The sequence below is a fragment of the Asterias rubens genome, chromosome 3 (genome assembly GCF_902459465.1).
Source record: "Asterias rubens chromosome 3, eAstRub1.3, whole genome shotgun sequence".
Lineage (NCBI taxonomy): Eukaryota > Metazoa > Echinodermata > Asteroidea > Forcipulatida > Asteriidae > Asterias > Asterias rubens.
The window spans coordinates 7,039,079-7,060,241 of record NC_047064.1 but is presented as its reverse complement, the minus strand read 5'-3'; the positions used below and the strand labels follow the sequence as shown (position 1 = coordinate 7,060,241).

The 21,163-nt window shown below is 40.5% G+C and overlaps 2 protein-coding genes and 1 pseudogene across 2 annotated transcripts; 2 read left to right on the top strand and 1 right to left on the bottom strand.

Moving 5' to 3' along the window:
* The first annotated feature begins 3,565 nt into the window (after positions 1–3,565).
* LOC117288540 lies at positions 3,566–6,481 on the top strand (annotated as a pseudogene).
* A 2,227-nt stretch (positions 6,482–8,708) lies between these two features.
* Positions 8,709–11,437, top strand: LOC117288601 (cytochrome P450 2J6-like). Its single transcript, XM_033769519.1, has 3 exons — positions 8,709–9,326; positions 9,999–10,958; positions 11,175–11,437. Exons 1-3 carry the CDS (start codon positions 8,969–8,971, stop codon positions 11,354–11,356), a joined length of 1,500 nt encoding a protein of 499 aa, XP_033625410.1. The 5' UTR covers positions 8,709–8,968; the 3' UTR covers positions 11,357–11,437.
* A 2,480-nt stretch (positions 11,438–13,917) lies between these two features.
* On the bottom strand, positions 13,918–14,910 carry LOC117288021 (ficolin-2-like). The gene has a single exon (XM_033768698.1). It carries the CDS (start codon positions 14,908–14,910, stop codon positions 13,918–13,920), a length of 993 nt encoding a protein of 330 aa, XP_033624589.1.
* Between the last annotated feature and the right edge of the window lie 6,253 nt (positions 14,911–21,163).

Here is a 21,163-nt window from a genome sequence, read left to right as displayed (position 1 = left end):
AACTACAAGATAGCTGACCGATGGGAACAACATCCTTACAAGGTGGTCAAGCAGGTAAACCCTGATATTCCTGTGTATGTGGTGAAACAAGAGCAAGGTGGAGGTCCTACTCGAACACTCCATAGGAACTTGCTCCTGCCCTTCAACTCGTTGCCACTCCCTGTACCTACTTCCACTGAAGGCACAGCGAGCAAGGCAAAGCAGACACAGGAACCACACCCATCAGAATCTGATACTGAATCGGATGCACCCATAGTAGAAGACTCGGTGTCAGATGACGATGAACCCCCTGCTACGGGTCCCCAGGTCCCCCCTAGACAAAGACCCAGCAGAGTTATAAAGCCCCCTAACCGTCTTGGCTTTTCCCTCCAACATGGAATTCCAGAATGGAAGGAAAAGGCAGAGTTTCTTCAATCTTTTATGAGTACCTTCAGTTTAGAGAATAGTAAGGATGTGTGCATTACTGCAATGTTAGACATTATTACTGCAAAATAGAGCGATTTTTTTTTTTTTTTTTTTTTCTTTGTCATTTTTTTCCCTAGGCATTTTACTTGCGCGAATGGACATGCGTAGCGATTGTTTAAACTTATGTCGGGACGACATTCAGAAAGCAGGCGCGCGTGTAATGGGATGAAATTGCAGCCCCCTTTTTTTGTTACCCCTAGTTTCCCTATGTCCTGCTCGGACTAGGGCGAGTCTAGGGTGGGTGGTTGCCTGGTGGTGTGTGATGAGTGGGTGATTGGTAGCAGGCTTTGCAACCAATCACGGCTATTGAGGAAGGGATGTCTCAGGGGTCAGTGACCAAACCCAAGGAAGTGGTTTGACACTTGGCCACTGGACACCGACAGAGGACGGATAGTGTTAGAATTAACCCTCCAAGTTCTTTCAATAATTACACTTTGCCTCTGTCGGACATCTACGTTGGATTGCGCCAGCCCAGCTTTATCACCACAATAATTGTATATTCATCCCCTGTCCTGCTCTAGGCCGAATCCAAATCAAGAGAGCCAGCAGGACAGCGTGTCATCAACTGTAGCCTACTTATCTTCACTGCATTTTCGTCATACCCACTTGTACCAGAACAGTAATCCTGTCCCCTGATCAAGGACAAGGAACTGGTTCTGAAGTCTTCAAGTTTGTCATCATAATCTTCGCAGCCCCAATATCTTCAACTTTGCTGGAAGAACTTTTTCATTGTCACACCATCTTCAATTCAAGTATCTTCAATTCAAGTTATCGTCAGCGTCCGTCCAAGTCCAACACCAACAGATAGGCCATTCATTTATTTTTGTTTTATATTTCCATTGTATAAAGTTTCATTGTTATTTTCGTTGCATTTTTATTGTCGAGACCCGCTGGGTTTGTTTTTCTCCTCTTTTGTATTTGAGATTTTATTATTATCTCATTTGTACTGTATAAATACAGCGTTTTAAATTCGCCTCTCCCTTTATAGTAGTCGGGATTTGAATAAAACTTTCTTCATATTTTACAACACCACAAAAACAGCGTGTCCCTTGTAAAATTTATTATGTTTCAGCACAGAGTGCGCTAGCCGCACTCAAACCTGTTACAAATGAAAGAAAAAATACCCTTGTTGCACTATGGTGTGCTTGGAAGTTTTTTTGAATTATTTTATTTGGGTGAGAAATTACCTCTTTCTCAACATCTACATTACTTCAGAGACGGCAGTTTCTCACATTATACATATCAACAGCTCCCAGCTAAGTTTTTATGCTCACACTTATTTTAAGTATTACCAAAATTGTCCAGTGCCTTTAAACAGTCACGTCCATGGCTCACGCAAAAACATCACGTAGTTGGGTTTTACTGCCTTGCTGAGTAAAAATAACGTTCTTTTCTTGCAAAAAAATAATTATAGAAATGTTGTCACACTGATATTACAATGGGACATTGTAACGCACATTGGCTGATACATTGACAACTCTAAAGGGGAGGTATACATTTGGCCATCACTCTTAAAGCCATTGGACCCTTTCGGTAAACAGTATTGTCCAAAGGCCCACACTTTGTGTATCACAACTTATACATAAAATAACAAACCTGTGAAAAAAAAGATCAGTTTTAATGTCCCAAAATTTGAATCTAAGGCCGTGTCCGAAACGACGACTTCGGTTACAGCTACGTCTAGATCGGCGCGTCTACCAGTGTTGAAGAATAGGCAGACGCGCGCGATCTAGCCGTAGCTGTAGCCGAAGTCGCCGTTTCGGACACGGCCTAAGACAGATTAGCTCCGGATTTTCGACGACTATCCCCCAAAACCCGACCACCATTTGAAATGAAATGGCCATGCAGTAAATAAGCTAAGGAGATTCTCCATATTGACACAGTACGTGTAGCCTATAGACTGCAGTTGTGTTATGATCTGGCAATTATAGACTGACAACAACTGAACGTTCTGGGTCGGTAGGAAATGAGAATGTTGCCCCAACCTGCGAAACAGTTCAGACTGATCAGTTATTCAATAATGTAAAACGTAGTGCATCAGCAACTTTTCATATTAAAAGAACACGTTGCCTTGGATGGGTCGAGTTGGTCTTTGAAAAGCGTTCTGTAACCGTTTGTTGTAAAATGCATTTGGGTACAAATATGCCTCGTAATTGCGTGGTTTTCTTTTTACCTCGTCGACTAACATGGTCGATCATTTATGGGAGTCAAATTTTTGACTCCCATAAATGGCCGACCGTGTTACTTTGCGACGTTAAAGGAAAATCGTGCAATTTTGAGTGATACTTGTGTGGATCATTGTATTATACTTTTGAAACATCTTTCTAACTATATGCATTTCATAACAAACGGGTTTAAACGCTTTTTAGAGACCAACTCGTCCGATCCAAGGCAACGTGTTCATTTAACAATGACGTTGCTGCGGGTCTGGCCTACCCGGGGGGGGGGGGGGGGTCAGACATGCTTCCGTTCACTTCCAATTTTGTGTACAAAAAGATATTGTGTATTATGAATGCTGCAAACACTGTGTATATGGTAGGGCTGCTAAGCAACAGGTGGTATATCTTTTGATATATGATGTCTCGGTCGAACGTTCAGCCTTGACTTTCTAGCACAAATTTGTTGTAGGTTATAGGTGGATTTCACAACAGGACTAGTCTTTTCTCCAGTAAGAACGAGCGTCCTAACTTATAAGGACCAGCCTGAAGTTTTTAATCTCCTACGACTATTAATTTTGGAGCTGTTAGTTGGGACTGAGTCCTAAATTCTTTGTGAACTCGACTGTCCTAGGGAAATCTGTCTGGAGGGGGAAGATTCAATAGAGGGCGCCAGAAGAAATTTAGGCATCGATGTATTAATGGGTGCGTTCGATTAGCTTCCCTGGGTGGACCCCGGTCTGCCCCCGGTACGTTCGAATAGCTTTGACATCATTCCAGGAGATCCCCCGGGTCATCCCCAAGTTCCCTGCTTGTGGAGTGTGTCACTTGGGGGATGGCCCCAGGTGTATGACGTCACCACGAGAGGGCGAGTGTTATCGTTCGATTAGCTCTTGTCAGGGGCTCACCTGAGTGAGCACCGAGGGGTCAAAGGGAAGCTAATCGAATGCAACCACCGCGATTATTGACTTTGTTGTATGTCGTGTTGACCTGTGACCCATCAACAATGAAGGCGACTGGGTACCCCATGGTACCACCAGGTACGAATGTCTGCTCATGGTCTGCTGTGAACTACAATCTGCTTTGTCGTAGCTTATAGTCTACCCCTGGTGCTATACAAATAGATCCTTGGTAAATGAGCCATGGGTGAAGAAAATTATCCGTAGTAAAGCGGTTATCTTCACAGGGGTGGTGCACAGGTGTATACCTTTAGACAACTGCTAGGTCTGAATTACACAGAAAAACATGGCATTTCTACTTGGGATTTGTAGCTCATTGACTGTCAAGTCAGTACTGGTTGGGTTGATAGCTCTCTTCATAGCTACATGGTTTTACCGACGGCCGAGGAACCTTCCTCCCGGCCCGACTGGATGGCCCCTTCTTGGCTACCTCCCAAATCTCATCTCAGCCGGGGACGAGTACAAGAACTTAACCCGACTGGCTAAGACCTACGGACCGGTGTTTAGTATGAATCTAGGCGGTACATTGGTGGTGGTCGTCAACAGCTTCGCTTCCATCAAGGAGGCTCTGAGTCACCCCAACACTGCAGACCGTGCACCCACACGCTTCTTCAAGAAAATGACAGATGATCCTGATGCACTGAGTAAGATTTAATAATAATTTCCAAACATACCTCAGTGTCAGCGAACAAAGAAATAATATTTATTTGAACAAATTCCTTGCACGATATCTGGCGTGTTGCGAATTAAACGTAAATATTTGCAACGGCACAAATTTACCGAAAGATTTCCGTTAAGTATTACAGATTTGCCGTGAATGATCGCAAATAAATATACTTATTAAAAACAAAAATTGCATAGACCAAAACCGTTATGTACCATTTAAGACACTGCTCGAGCGTTGGAAGGGTCGTGTGTTCGAACCCTACCTGTGTGATATTCGTTCCCAGGTATCGGGAAAGTACTGTGGGTAGTGCTGACACTCATCGGTGTATGGGCAAAAAATATATATATACATATTCTTTTGGCCGGTGCAAATTTAACATCTATTATAAAATTATATCGTTGCGGTACCCGCTGTCATAACATAGGATTTGAACTGCCTCTAGTTACCGGGCAATCTTGGTAGTCTATTTGGTAAGACATTGCTATAGAATTGCAAGGGTCGTGGGTTCGAATCCCACCCGAATATGCCGGTGATATTATTTCCCAGGACTCGGGAAAGTACTGAGTATACAGTGCTTCACACATCGGTGTGTGGGTAAAAACCAGAATTAATAACATTTACAAAGTCGTATTTTTTCGTTCTTATCAGGTGTAGGTACCGCTTCTGGTGACAGCTGGTCTCAGCAGAGGAAGTTTTGTCTGTCAGTACTGAGAGGGTTGGGCGTGTGGAGGTCAAGCTTCGAGGACGCCATCGCTACCGAGGCAGGATGCCTCATCAACGGCATCAAGGAACACGAGGGGAACCCATTCAATCCAGCTCATTTGTTAGGTAATGCTGTCTCGAATGTCATCTGCTCTGTTACCCTTGGTAAAAGATTCGACTACGCTGATCCAAAGTTCCAGCAACTGCTGAAGTCAATTACCCGTATCTTTGAAATGTGTGAAGGTGGAGACGTTTACACGTACCTACCCATCATGGAATATCTGTCCTTCACGTCAACTTTCAAGGATATAGAAAGTAGCACACGCTCGATTATCGAGTTCCTCCGGGAAAGCGTGGAAAACCACCAAAGCAATTAGATGTCGACAACCCGAAAGATTTCATCGATGTCTTCCTCAGAGAGATCCACGACAACGAGACTAAGAATATAAAGAGTTACATTACCAAAAACAACATGTTGCTGACGTGTTTTGACCTCTTTACAGCCGGAACAGAGACTTCATCAACCACCCTCCGCTGGGCTTTGCTGTACATGGTGGCCTACCCTAAGGTACAAGCAAAGATACAGCAGGAAATAGATGACAGCGTGGGTAGAAATCGTCTTCCACGCCTCGCAGACAAACCTCAGCTGCCATACACTGAGGCGACCATCCTTGAGGTGCAGCGTCTGGCGTCCATTGCGGCTCTTGGCGTTACCCACATGTTCTCCAAGGACACCAACCTACTCGGCTTCGATATCCCCGAGGGGACACGGCTTCTTACGAATCTTTGGGCCGTAAGTCGCGATCCATCCATCTGGTCCTCTCCAGAAGAATTTAAACCGGAGAGATTTATTGACGAAGCTGGTTCCTTGAAGCCAAGGGAGGAGCATCTGCCTTTTGCTTCAGGTAAATTTTCAGCTCGAACAATCCAATGTTATCCCATCAGCAAATAATATTTGCATTGATTGAACATCGGGGAAAGCCCAGTAGACAAAACAAAACTCAATTACGGAGCACAAGACTTTGCCAAAGATGGTTCTTCGGAAATAATCCTTTTATAATTAGCCTTGTGAACATTTTGATACCAACTTAATTTGGTATTGTTCTTGTTTCCCTTGCAGGTCGCCGGGTGTGTCTAGGAGAGCAACTTGCCAAGATGGAGCTGTTCATCTTCTTCTCACATTTACTGCATCAGTTTTCCTTCAAGAAACCCGATGAATCTCAACCTTTATCTTTCGAAGCTGTCAACGGCCTCACGCTGACTCCGATTCCATTCGAAGTCTGTGCCATTCCTAGAGAGTAAAAATGACTCACAATCAACCCACAATCTCCTTGACCGGGAGAAATGCTAGAACAGAAGCACTGGACACTCAATTTGATGACCAATAAAAGTAACGTATTTTTTTAGGAAAAGAGTACATTTCTCACTCAATGAATTGAATTCATGACCTTTGAATTCAATCTGAAAGCACACAACTTGTGCCACAAGGTTTTTTTTCTCCAATTATCTCTCGCAACTTCGACGACCAATTGAGTTCAAATTTTCACAGGTTTGTTTATTTGTGTTAAGATACATCAAGTAAGAAGACTGGTCTTTGACAATTATCAAAGACACCAGTGCCTTTACGTGGTGATCCAGTGCCTTGATGGGTGTTTTTTCTTACATTATATTCGATGACCACTTAAGCCCAAATTTTTTACAGGTTTGGTATTTTATGCATATGTTGGTATATACACAAAGTGATATTACTGGCACCCAATTGAGCTCAAATTTTCACAGGTTTTTTATTTTATGCATATGTTGAGATATACCAACTGTGAAGACGAGTCTTTGACAAATACCAATAGTGTCCAGTGTCTTTAAGACAACGACCATAACAACCACAACAAGTTGCCATGAGAGATAAAGAGAAGATAAGATCACCAGGGAACTGTGTAAGGGTTTTGTTGGTTTTTCATGAAGCTGTTGTATTTGTATTTTGATCCTACTTTTCGCGTTTTTTGATAGTAATATTATATATTGTTTTGCTTCTTGGTTAACAGTTTTAATCACCTTTCTCTGAAGCGTCTTAATATGTTGCGGATGTAGCACTATATAAATAATGGCAAAATGATAGCAAAATGTCATCATGCTCTTTATCATTAGGACACATTAAAAAGAATACCCTTCCTCATCCTTTTTTGAAGCCTCATCTTTTTTTTTTTTTTTTTTTTTTTTCTTCTACATTTTGTTCGTCTTCAAAAACACAATTTTTCCTACTTTAAAGGATTCGGGTACTTTTTCAAAATGTCCACATGCAGATTTACATTAAACTTACACGGTTTAAAGATAATGATACTGGAAAGTTTCCCTTCAAATATTACTAACTAAGGTTGTGTAGTTTTTGAGTATGAGTAAAACAAGTCACAAAATAATGTTGGTCTCATGAGACCAAATTTATTTTAGCATGTAAAATCCCCTTAACCAGTTATGATATTAAACCAAAACCATAGCATAACTGGTTATCACGTTTTTACATGCTAAAACTGAGACGAAAATTATTACTTTTACTCATTTCTCAAAAACTACAGCACCTCAGTAAGTAGAATTTCAAGGGAAGCTTTCTACTATCATAACCTTCAAACTGTGTAAGTTTAATGTAAATCTATGGACATTGTGTTTTTTGTTAGGAAAAAGTACATAATTAAAGGATACGGGTACTTTTTCAAAATGTCCACAGATTTACATTAAACTTACAGGGTTTTAAGATAATGGTAGTGGAAAGCTTCCCTTCGAATAAACTATAGGTTGTGTAGTTTTTGAGAAATGAGTAAAACAAGTCACAAAATCATTTTGGTCTACCTCATGAGACCAACATTATTTTAGCATGTAAAATCCCCTTAACCTGTTATGATATTATGCCAAAACCATACTGGTTACCCTGAGACGAAAATTATTACTTTTTACCCATTTCTCAAAAACTACAGCACCTAAGTAAGTAAAATTTCAAGGGAAGCTTTCTACTATGATAATCTTCAAACTGTGTAGGTTTAATGTAAATCTGTGGACATTGTGATTTTTGTTAGGAAAAAGTACATAATCACCCTTTAAGTGATGCGCAAGTATAACAAGCAGTCAAAACAACAAACAATCAACCAGCACTTAACCAAAAAGAATGAGACTGTTACTAGACTAAGATGACATCTAACGCCAACAAAATAAAAAATCTTTCAGTCTTTCATTTTGGCTCGTTACCAAGGGGAAAGTTTTTATGCCAACGATTATTTTGAGCAATTTAATAACACAAGGGTCGACGAAGCTTTTGCAATACAAAACCAGCCTGAAGTTTTTAATCTCCTACGACTATTAATTTTGGAGCTGTTAGTTGGGACTGAGTCCTAAATTCTTTGTGAACTCGACTGTCCTAGGGAAATCTGTCTGGAGGGGGAAGATTCAATAGAGGGCGCCAGAAGAAATTTAGGCATCGATGTATTAATGGGTGCGTTCGATTAGCTTCCCTGGGTGGACCCCGGTCTGCCCCCGGTACGTTCGAATAGCTTTGACATCATTCCAGGAGATCCCCCGGGTCATCCCCAAGTTCCCTGCTTGTGGAGTGTGTCACTTGGGGGATGGCCCCAGGTGTATGACGTCACCACGAGAGGGCGAGTGTTATCGTTCGATTAGCTCTTGTCAGGGGCTCACCTGAGTGAGCACCGAGGGGTCAAAGGGAAGCTAATCGAATGCAACCACCGCGATTATTGACTTTGTTGTATGTTCGTGTTGACCTGTGACCCATCAACAATGAAGGCGACTGGGTACCCCATGGTACCACCAGGTACGAATGTCTGCTCATGGTCTGCTGTGAACTACAATCTGCTTTGTCGTAGCTTATAGTCTACCCCTGGTGCTATACAAATAGATCCTTGGTAAATGAGCCATGGGTGAAGAAAATTATCCGTAGTAAAGCGGTTATCTTCACAGGGGTGGTGCACAGGTGTATACCTTTAGACAACTGCTAGGTCTGAATTACACAGAAAAACATGGCATTTCTACTTGGGATTTGTAGCTCATTGACTGTCAAGTCAGTACTGGTTGGGTTGATAGCTCTCTTCATAGCTACATGGTTTTACCGACGGCCGAGGAACCTTCCTCCCGGCCCGACTGGATGGCCCCTTCTTGGCTACCTCCCAAATCTCATCTCAGCCGGGGACGAGTACAAGAACTTAACCCGACTGGCTAAGACCTACGGACCGGTGTTTAGTATGAATCTAGGCGGTACATTGGTGGTGGTCGTCAACAGCTTCGCTTCCATCAAGGAGGCTCTGAGTCACCCCAACACTGCAGACCGTGCACCCACACGCTTCTTCAAGAAAATGACAGATGATCCTGATGCACTGAGTAAGATTTAATAATAATTTCCAAACATACCTCAGTGTCAGCGAACAAAGAAATAATATTTATTTGAACAAATTCCTTGCACGATATCTGGCGTGTTGCGAATTAAACGTAAATATTTGCAACGGCACAAATTTACCGAAAGATTTCCGTTAAGTATTACAGATTTGCCGTGAATGATCGCAAATAAATATACTTATTAAAAACAAAAATTGCATAGACCAAAACCGTTATGTACCATTTAAGACACTGCTCGAGCGTTGGAAGGGTCGTGTGTTCGAACCCTACCTGTGTGATATTCGTTCCCAGGTATCGGGAAAGTACTGTGGGTAGTGCTGACACTCATCGGTGTATGGGCACAAAAATATATATATACATATTCTTTTGGCCGGTGCAAATTTAACATCTATTATAAAATTATATCGTTGCGGTACCCGCTGTCATAACATAGGATTTGAACTGCCTCTAGTTACCGGGCAATCTTGGTAGTCTATTTGGTAAGACATTGCTATAGAATTGCAAGGGTCGTGGGTTCGAATCCCACCCGAATATGCCGGTGATATTATTTCCCAGGACTCGGGAAAGTACTGAGTATACAGTGCTTCACACATCGGTGTGTGGGTAAAAACCAGAATTAATAACATTTACAAAGTCGTATTTTTTCGTTCTTATCAGGTGTAGGTACCGCTTCTGGTGACAGCTGGTCTCAGCAGAGGAAGTTTTGTCTGTCAGTACTGAGAGGGTTGGGCGTGTGGAGGTCAAGCTTCGAGGACGCCATCGCTACCGAGGCAGGATGCCTCATCAACGGCATCAAGGAACACGAGGGGAACCCATTCAATCCAGCTCATTTGTTAGGTAATGCTGTCTCGAATGTCATCTGCTCTGTTACCCTTGGTAAAAGATTCGACTACGCTGATCCAAAGTTCCAGCAACTGCTGAAGTCAATTACCCGTATCTTTGAAATGTGTGAAGGTGGAGACGTTTACACGTACCTACCCATCATGGAATATCTGTCCTTCACGTCAACTTTCAAGGATATAGAAAGTAGCACACGCTCGATTATCGAGTTCCTCCGGGAAAGCGTGGAAAACCACCAAAGCAATTTAGATGTCGACAACCCGAAAGATTTCATCGATGTCTTCCTCAGAGAGATCCACGACAACGAGACTAAGAATATAAAGAGTTACATTACCAAAAACAACATGTTGCTGACGTGTTTTGACCTCTTTACAGCCGGAACAGAGACTTCATCAACCACCCTCCGCTGGGCTTTGCTGTACATGGTGGCCTACCCTAAGGTACAAGCAAAGATACAGCAGGAAATAGATGACAGCGTGGGTAGAAATCGTCTTCCACGCCTCGCAGACAAACCTCAGCTGCCATACACTGAGGCGACCATCCTTGAGGTGCAGCGTCTGGCGTCCATTGCGGCTCTTGGCGTTACCCACATGTTCTCCAAGGACACCAACCTACTCGGCTTCGATATCCCCGAGGGGACACGGCTTCTTACGAATCTTTGGGCCGTAAGTCGCGATCCATCCATCTGGTCCTCTCCAGAAGAATTTAAACCGGAGAGATTTATTGACGAAGCTGGTTCCTTGAAGCCAAGGGAGGAGCATCTGCCTTTTGCTTCAGGTAAATTTTCAGCTCGAACAATCCAATGTTATCCCATCAGCAAATAATATTTGCATTGATTGAACATCGGGGAAAGCCCAGTAGACAAAACAAAACTCAATTACGGAGCACAAGACTTTGCCAAAGATGGTTTCTTCGGAAATAATCCTTTTATAATTAGCCTTGTGAACATTTTGATACCAACTTAATTTGGTATTGTTCTTGTTTCCCTTGCAGGTCGCCGGGTGTGTCTAGGAGAGCAACTTGCCAAGATGGAGCTGTTCATCTTCTTCTCACATTTACTGCATCAGTTTTCCTTCAAGAAACCCGATGAATCTCAACCTTTATCTTTCGAAGCTGTCAACGGCCTCACGCTGACTCCGATTCCATTCGAAGTCTGTGCCATTCCTAGAGAGTAAAAATGACTCACAATCAACCCACAATCTCCTTGACCGGGAGAAATGCTAGAACAGAAGCACTGGACACTCAATTTGATGACCAATAAAGTAACGTATTTTTTTAGGAAAAGAGTACATTTCTCACTCAATGAATTGAATTCATGACCTTTGAATTCAATCTGAAAGCACACAACTTGTGCCACAAGGTTTTTTTTTCTCCAATTATCTCTCGCAACTTCGACGACCAATTGAGTTCAAATTTTCACAGGTTTGTTTATTTGTGTTAAGATACATCAAGTAAGAAGACTGGTCTTTGACAATTATCAAAGACACCAGTGCCTTTACGTGGTGATCCAGTGCCTTGATGGGTGTTTTTTCTTACATTATATTCGATGACCACTTAAGCCCAAATTTTTTACAGGTTTGGTATTTTATGCATATGTTGGTATATACACAAAGTGATATTACTGGCACCCAATTGAGCTCAAATTTTCACAGGTTTTTTATTTTATGCATATGTTGAGATATACCAACTGTGAAGACGAGTCTTTGACAAATACCAATAGTGTCCAGTGTCTTTAAGACAACGACCATAACAACCACAACAAGTTGCCATGAGAGATAAAGAGAAGATAAGATCACCAGGGAACTGTGTAAGGGTTTTGTTGGTTTTTCATGAAGCTGTTGTATTTGTATTTTGATCCTACTTTTCGCGTTTTTTGATAGTAATATTATATATTGTTTTGCTTCTTGGTTAACAGTTTTAATCACCTTTCTCTGAAGCGTCTTAATATGTTGCGGATGTAGCACTATATAAATAATGGCAAAATGATAGCAAAATGTCATCATGCTCTTTATCATTAGGACACATTAAAAAGAATACCCTTCCTCATCCTTTTTTGAAGCCTCATCTTTTTTTTTTTTTTTTTTTTTCTTCTACATTTTGTTCGTCTTCAAAAACACAATTTTTCCTATTTTAAAGGATTCGGGTACTTTTTCAAAATGTCCACATGCAGATTTACATTAAACTTACACGGTTTAAAGATAATGATACTGGAAAGTTTCCCTTCAAATATTACTAACTAAGGTTGTGTAGTTTTTGAGTATGAGTAAAACAAGTCACAAAATAATGTTGGTCTCATGAGACCAAATTTATTTTAGCATGTAAAATCCCCTTAACCAGTTATGATATTAAACCAAAACCATAGCATAACTGGTTATCACGTTTTTACATGCTAAAACTGAGACGAAAATTATTACTTTTACTCATTTCTCAAAAACTACAGCACCTCAGTAAGTAGAATTTCAAGGGAAGCTTTCTACTATCATAATCTTCAAACTGTGTAAGTTTAATGTAAATCTATGGACATTGTGTTTTTTGTTAGGAAAAAGTACATAATTAAAGGATACGGGTACTTTTTTAAAATGTCCACAGATTTACATTAAACTTACAGGGTTTTAAGATAATGGTAGTGGAAAGCTTCCCTTCGAATAAACTATAGGTTGTGTAGTTTTTGAGAAATGAGTAAAACAAGTCACAAAATCATTTTGGTCTACCTCATGAGACCAACATTATTTTAGCATGTAAAATCCCCTTAACCTGTTATGATATTATGCCAAAACCATACTGGTTACCCTGAGACGAAAATTATTACTTTTTACCCATTTCTCAAAAACTACAGCACCTAAGTAAGTAAAATTTCAAGGGAAGCTTTCTACTATGATAATCTTCAAACTGTGTAGGTTTAATGTAAATCTGTGGACATTGTGATTTTTGTTAGGAAAAAGTACATAATCACCCTTTAAGTGATGCGCAAGTATAACAAGCAGTCAAAACAACAAACAATCAACCAGCACTTAACCAAAAAGAATGAGACTGTTACTAGACTAAGATGACATCTAACGCCAACAAAATAAAAAATCTTTCAGTCTTTCATTTTGGCTCGTTACCAAGGGGAAAGTTTTTATGCCAACGATTATTTTGAGCAATTTAATAACACAAGGGTCGACGAAGCTTTTGCAATACAAAACAAGTAATCCACGCTTTTCGTGTCCAAGGTTACGGAAAATTTTTACTTGCATTGTGACGTCAGTGAGCTCTAAACAATGCCCTCATTAACGTCGCAGGAAAGACTCTTTGATTTGGACCCGTTTCCCGTAAAATGCAAACCGGAAACCATGCGTACAGAGTACCGGCTTGGTTTAAAGCCATTGCACAATTTCGGGGGGAAAAGGGAATCAATGTGCGGTGAAGAGGTTTTCAACTAGTGGTTTAATCCCAACGAGGCCTGGTTCTTGATAATTTTACCGAGACGAAGTCGTGAAATTTTCTTGTTACTTCTTATCCAAAGAACTGTTTTGAACACAAACTAAAATCTATCTAAATAGCAAATTGATAGCTATAATGACCATGCACAAGGGACCCTTGCTAAATTGCTGTCGTGTGAAAGTGGCTCTACTGTTTGTAATTATACTAAGACCAACTAATAAAGCCTGCATGCACTGGCTGCCATAATGTTCCTTTATCATTTTTGCAAAACAATCGATCAAAAAATAAAAATGTTATACTACACGGCGAATTTTCATGCTACATGTTTCATTGTGTGATCACCATCCGTCCATCGCTTCAATACTATCCCATCTGCAGCTTCTTTTCCGTTATCATAATACACACCATTTAAATTTGCTCTATAGCACCTGTCATACCACCAGCCTCCTCTGCATGTTTGGGCACAGTGTTCCATGCGTTTGATGTCATTGTCCATGTCTCTTGTGCTGAATAACATCATATTGTTGTAAGAAAAAATAGGTAGAGACATGTTGGTGTTCACTGACCTAAGACCGGTATATGCGTCGTGAAAGAGCGTAAAGTTCTCTCCGTAAACTCGAAAAACACCATACTCTGCCCAAAGTTTTGTGCCGTCCCAGCCTCCAAGTTCAGCGCTGAACTGCCCTGTCCCTTCCGACTCGGTCAAGGCGCGTAGGTTATCGTTTCCAAGCCAAAACTCACCCGTCAAAGTGCCACATCCTGCCCGGTAGTCCGCCCAGTCCCGGTAAAAGTCAACGCTCCCATCTAGGCGCCTTTGAATGACGATCCATCCTCCTCCAGTGGTTGTCATGTCACAGTAGACCCTGAGACCCTCCGGGAACCCACTGGGAAAGATAGTGTATATACCGCTCTCAATACCCACCTCAAGGAGCTCGTTACAACCAAACAGGGAGGAGTTGGGGGTTTTCACATCATCGTCATAGTATATCGTGCCATACTCGACGACAAAGTTATCAGGATACTGGTCTTTGGTGGCATTATTCAGCTCACATCGTTGATCTTTAAGACGGTAGTTCACTGATTTACATTCATGTTCAGAGTGACAGTAACTCACACAGAGAACAGCTGAGCTGAACTTCCTCACTAAGAAATCGACATTCTCGAGAGCCCGATGGTTAGCTGCGAAAAATGTACGGTCGAGAATTGCTTGGGAGCCGTTCAGTGAAACCAGTCCAAGAAGTAAAATAAGACAGATTTTAAATTTCAATCTCTCAAGGTGTGTGAGAACCTTCATTATTTTCTCCATCTTATGAAATGAGGAATCTAGTATGTGTTTTTCTCGAGGCACTCACTGCAAACAAGTGTGAACATTATCCATTATCGCTGCAAGAGTGCCACTGTTTATAGCGCGGCTAAACACGACTCACGTGGGCACGCCCACTTGAACACGTTTTGACCAATCACAGACCAAGCTCTGACCTACGTCTATTATTTTATTTTTTCCTTAAGGCACATTTGTTTACTTGTATCTTTATGCATGATGTTTCAAATAAATTTAAAAGTATACATTGCAATGAAAACCTTCAAATTCAAATTAAACAAAAAACACTTAAAAATAAACTTGACGATCTGTTTTCTCTTTTTTGGGTACTCTTTGTAGGACACAAGATTTACATTGGTAATTACTCAAAATAATTATAAGCATAAAACCTTTCTTGGTGACGAGTAATGGGGAGAGGTTGATGGTATAAAACATTGTGAGAAACGGCTCCCTCTGAAGTGACGTAGTTTTCGAGAAAGATGTAATTTTCCACGAATTTGATTTCGAGATCTCAGCATTAGATTTTGAGGTCGCGAAAATCAAGCACCCAACGTCGTGTGACAATTGTGTTTTTTCTTTCATAGTTATCTCGCAACTCCGACTTCCGATCGAGCTCCGATTTTTACAGGTTTGTTATTTAATGCATATGTTAAGATACACCAAGTGAGAAGACTGGTCTTTGACAATACAAATAGTGTCCACTGCCTTTAATCGTTAAATTTCGTAGACCTATCCAAAGTGTTCCTGAATAAGATCAAATTAAAATCAACCATTTCTTCTGCTTTGTCCTGCCTCTTCGCCTTGGCCCTTTCTTTGTTGACAAAGAATAGATTTTGAGGTCTCGAAATCAAGCATCTGAAAGCACACAACGTCATGTGACAGTTGTGTTTTTTCTTTCATAGTTATCTCGCCACTTCGACGACAAATTATTGAGCTCAAATTTTTGCAGGTTTGTTATTTTGTGCTTATGTAGACTTGTTAACAAGTCGTTAATGGTCACACGCGGTGAGATAGTCGAGTTGTGGCGGTGCTTAGTGCATGTTGAGACACATCAAGTGAGAAGACTGGTCTTTGACAAGGGTTAGGGTACTGTTTTGTAGGACACAAAAGACAATTTCCAAAGATTTAAATTAAACTTTGTTTGAAGAAACTTCCCTTAAAATTTGCTGAGGTGCTGTAGTTTTTGAGAAATTAGTAAAACAAATCACGAAAACTTGTAACACGTATTTTAAAACCAGTTATGTGGTAAAGTTATACCACGAATGGTTAAAACGTTTGAAATACTAAAACTGAGACGGAAATGATTTTTGGAACAATGTTTTACTCATTTCTTAAACCTACGGCACTTCATAATATTCGTAATATGTTACCGGAAGTAGAGATTCAGCGAGCCCTGTATGGCAAGAGTTCAGTAAAACAAAATCCACTTACAAGGACGTTTGTCACACGAGGGCGGTATATAAGACGAGTGGTGTACTTCCAACACCGCAATGGTGATTATTGTTGTTATTTGAACATTAAACCATGGAGGAAAAATTAAACTTACACGGTTTGAAGACAACGATGTGCTGTTTGTATGTGAGAAGGGGTTTGGGTATAGACAGACAAGTGTACCCTCACGTATGATGTGTCATATAATATCAGCGGCGTAGCCAGAACTTTCTCTCTTTTTTTCTTCTCTTTTTTTTTTTGGGGGGGGGGGGCGGAGGCGGGGGGGGGGGGCGGAGGCGGGGGGGGGGGGGCGGGGCAGGGGGTGGGAGCATGCTCCCAGGTGGGGGCCGCGGGGGAATTGGTTTGTCGTTTCTCGGGAGGGGGGCCTGGGTGACCGTGCTATTATTTTTAAGGAGTACACTGCGTGGGGGGGGGGGGGGGGGGCACGACATCCTCAAAGTGGATTATTTTGCAAAACGTGTAGCGGAAAGTCACCACTGGAACACCGAACACCATGAAGCTGTAAAGCAGTAAATGCTTGCAAGTTTCGTGGCTAATCAAAGTATTAGTGGAGCACTAGAATTATATTATCGAATTTTGGCTGGTAACCAGATTCTGTTAAGCAATATATTAATTTGCTTAGCAAGTTTTTATGCTTACATGCTTTTTAAAATTGGGGTCTGTCTAAGTCAATCCGCGTCCCGATGAAATGGTAGCCAATTTGGGCTAAGCAAAAGTTTGTTTGTGCTGAGAAAGATTGTGTGCTGACGGGCTTTATAATATTTAGCCCTGGACCAAATTTTATCAAGCTGTTAAGTAGAAAAAACTGCTTAGCAAATTTCTTTGCTAATCAAAGTATCATAGTGGTGCACTCTAGAACTGTATTCGCATACAGTTTCGAATTTGGGCTGGTAACCAGATTTTGTTAAGCAATACACTGCTTTGCTTAGCCATTTTTTATGCTTACATTATTTATAAAATTGGGCCCTGCCATGTTGAGCCTATTTCAATCCACGTCCATACTATAACATTAGCCTAGTTTCACTTCACGTACACGTTGCACACTGCGTGCAGACGACCGAAAGTAAGCTTTTTGATTGGTCCGGGGTAATGCTGACAGCTGCACCCATAATTACCTCTGACAATCAAAACACAGATATGGAAAGCTTGGCCTACGTGACTGCACGTGTAGCCAAAGAAACAATTGTTGTATCCAATGAAATTTAAAAAAATAAATTGTTGTTGTGGGTCAGATCAACCATAATGCGAACGTAGCATTTTGAATGATTATTAATTTAATTTTATTTACTTCCAACATCGACGATAGCACATTTGTTGGCGCTCTTTATTGTCATCTCACCGTGGAGGGAACAAAAGTCGGTGTCCCCGTGAGTGTGAATCGAACCTCCCTCATTTTAGAGCGGCATTTACAAGTTGTATTCAGTGACTTATAAACAGCTGTCCCAAAAAGACAACAGGGCGGGTCTATTATTCATTCGGGTTGAGATTTCTTCCCATTCAAGAAATTACGACAATGTAATTTGACGAGATTGTAACCACGCCAATTCAATAGTACTTTAATGACTATTTTGTTTTCCATCACCGACGATAACACATTTAATTCAATATGGGCGCTCTTGAGTCTCAACATGGAGCGAAATAAAATCAGGGCCCCTGTGGTTGGGAATCGAACCACCCGGCATTTTAGAGCTGTATTCACAAGTTGTATTTAGTGCATGATGCAACAGGGCGGGTCTATTATTCATTCAGGTTGAGATTTTTTCCAATTCAAGAAATTCCACACATTGTTATTGGCCCAGATCCGCACAATGTTATTGGCCAAGATTGTCACCAAGCGAATTCAGTATAATGCAAGCCAAATCGGCATTGATGTGCAGATTTATCGTCTTTGCGCTTTTAGCATAGAAAAAAGACTGAGCAAGACCGCATGGTTTTAGTTTCACACGGGACGGCGGACGGACAACATGGCTACTCTACACTTGGCTGTATTACTATTTTTGTACTCGCGTTTCGGTTGAACTTTATCATAGAAATTTCAGTCTTTACAATGTAAAACAAACTGTATCAGTCTCTTGTCGTACTTAGGGACATTACCTACGACATTCTGAAGGTAAAATGTACTTGAATTTGCTGAAGGAAAGTGACTCCTGACATGAGGACTTTTGGTCAAGTATATCGCCCAAGTCTCTCTTTTTTATGAGCACATCTCACTGTGGTCTAATTTTGTAGTCGAGTTTACAGCCCGGCTTGAGAACTCCCGCGGAGTTTTTCCCTAGGAGTTTTCGCTGGGTGGAGAATTCCTCGAAGTTAGATAGAACATTGTCACCGGTGTACACAACCAACTCGCTGGTGGCATGAACCAACTTTGATGTTGAGCTTGCGAGTAGAGCTGGAGAGGTCCAGGAGTTTGAACATTCTTCTGAAGACGACCAGAAATGGAGGAATTGAACACTTAAATCGACTCATTCTCCTGTTGAACTTTCGCTTTTTGCTTGCGAGCTCCGTCAGAGTTGGCGTGAGAAGCTCTACACTATAACTGAATTACTGAATTACTGTTTCTAGAGACTTTTTTGTTTTTGCTGACTGTTGTCAGAACTTTGAAAGCGGACTTGCGATATTGAGTTTGAGAACTGTTTATTATAGACCCACGTTTTGCTGACTATTGTCAGAACTTGTTAACTTTTATCTGTGGATTGTGTGGTATGGTTGTGGCTACAAGTCGTCCATCCTAAGCAACAAGTCGTCCATGAGGCTAGAGTAGAAGTCGTCCAAGTGATAAGACAATAACTTTAAAAGTGACCTTTGGTTTTGTGTTCCAAAACCGAACACTTTTTGCCGACTGTTTGTCAGAACTTTAAAACTTTTATCTGTGGATTGTGTGGTATGTGTGTGGCTACAATTCGTCCAAGTGACAAGCATGACAAGACGAGAACTTTAAAAGTGACTTTTGGTTTTGTGTTCCAAAACCGAACACTTTTTGAACTTTAAAACTTTTATCTGTGGATTGTGTGGTATGTGTGTGGCTACAAGTTCAAGTCGTCTAGTGGTAAGCAAAGATCATTAAGATGACGTTAAGTGGTAAGCAAAACTCTAACTCCATTTCTTAATTCCCAATAACTAGCAGGTAACTTTTCTCATCCTTGTTGATGTTGTCTACAAATTTGGTCAATGGTTGATGTCATCCACTATTTTTTCTGAGAGGATTTTCTTGGTTGTCGGGGCATTTTGGTCGTGGCCAGAGTGATGCATTGAAGTAAAAAAAATTCTCTTGGAATATTTCCCAGGTTGAAAGAAGCTGTTGATCATGTTTTGTTGACATTTTAAAGATGTACTTTGCAATGATTAATAATTGGTCAGAAAACAAATTAAGGTATTGACTAAGAAACCATTTTGCATTTTTAAGGAGCCTAAACAAAAAATTAGAAAATTGCAATAGTTCATACACAAAATATGTATCTTTTTATAATTAACTAATTCCCCATTTCAAATAAGGAAAAATAAATCACTCAATGGTTTTCTCTAGTATTTCGTAACAGCAAACTATGTTATCATACAATATATACCATTTTTCCTTCAAGAAAGACTCAATCGTGAGAATATCAAAATATCACTGATAAGTGTTCCCAGAAACTAAAACAAAAACTAAAAAACAAGCCATATAAAAGGCATGAAAAACCTTGGTATAAGTTTGTAAATTTCTTAAAAACAAAATTACATACAGCGATAAACAAAAAAGCTCAAAGGTTTTAAAAACTAAAATAATTCTCTGCTTCTTTTCTTCAAGTTTGAAATTTATTCAGTAAGGAATATTAAAATGGTTAATTAAGACAGCTTAATTAAATGTTTAATATTTCTGGTGAATAAAGTTTATACTTATTTTTATGTAAATAAAGTAAATTGGGTGGGGCGGGGAAAGAATAAAATTCTACTCTGTAAAAAGAAATAATTCATTACCTAGGTGCTCCTAACTTAGCAACCCATACTTCCTAGGTGATGAATTTATGTTCAGTTAGGAATATTAAAATGTTTAATTTAGATCAGCTAAATTAACCGTTTAATATTTCTGATGAGTAAATTTCATCAATTGAAATAGTTGAGGTGCGCATGCTTGGTTTTTAGGCCTTTTTCAACAGGATGTGAGCATTTATTGTCCCCCTAAAAAAAAGGAGCAAGAAAAAAGGAGGAGCAAAGAAGACCCCTTGATGTTAAAGGCGATTTTGGTATGTATAATGGTAAGACGGTTAGAATAGAATATGACATAAATAGGCCTAGAACTTAAGTGCTGGGGTTTGCGGCCATTGAGAGCTGGCAAACTTTAAGAAGGCAGCTTCTTGTAAGCAAAAGTTAAACCCCATTTCTCGTCCTTACATGTTGTTCAGCTCGGTACTTGTCAATTATTGTCAATGGTGATGTCATCCATTTTTTTTCTGAAAGAGTTTTCTTGATGTTTGGGCATTTTGGTCGTAGCCAGAGTGATGCATAATTTTTCTCTTGCAACTTTCCCGGGTTCGAAAGAAACTGATGACATTGTTTTGTTGTCATTTTACATTGACATGATTAATTTGCTTATTTTTAGCATAACCATGTTCACTTAGAGAAACTTTTGTCTTTTAAAAAAGTTATCAATATAAACCACAAGGGAAACTGACTGGGTAAATTTGTAAATGATTTTTGGGGTTGAACAAAGAATTGACTAGAGTGGGATTCGAACCAACGACCACGTTAATCCGGAGGTCGTTGGTTCGAATCCCACTCTAGTCAATTCTTTGTTCAACCCCAAAAATCA

Bases quoted from the DNA above. Each gene is read 5' to 3' on its own strand.
- LOC117288601 (XM_033769519.1), top strand. From the start codon at position 8,969: ATGGCATTTCTACTTGGGATTTGTAGCTCATTGACTGTCAAGTCAGTA. The intron at 9,327-9,998 runs GTAAGATTTAAT...CGTTCTTATCAG, and splicing joins AGATGATCCTGATGCACTGA to GTGTAGGTACCGCTTCTGGT. The intron at 10,959-11,174 runs GTAAATTTTCAG...TTTCCCTTGCAG, and splicing joins GCATCTGCCTTTTGCTTCAG to GTCGCCGGGTGTGTCTAGGA.
- LOC117288021 (XM_033768698.1), bottom strand. From the start codon at position 14,910: ATGGAGAAAATAATGAAGGTTCTCACACACCTTGAGAGATTGAAATTT.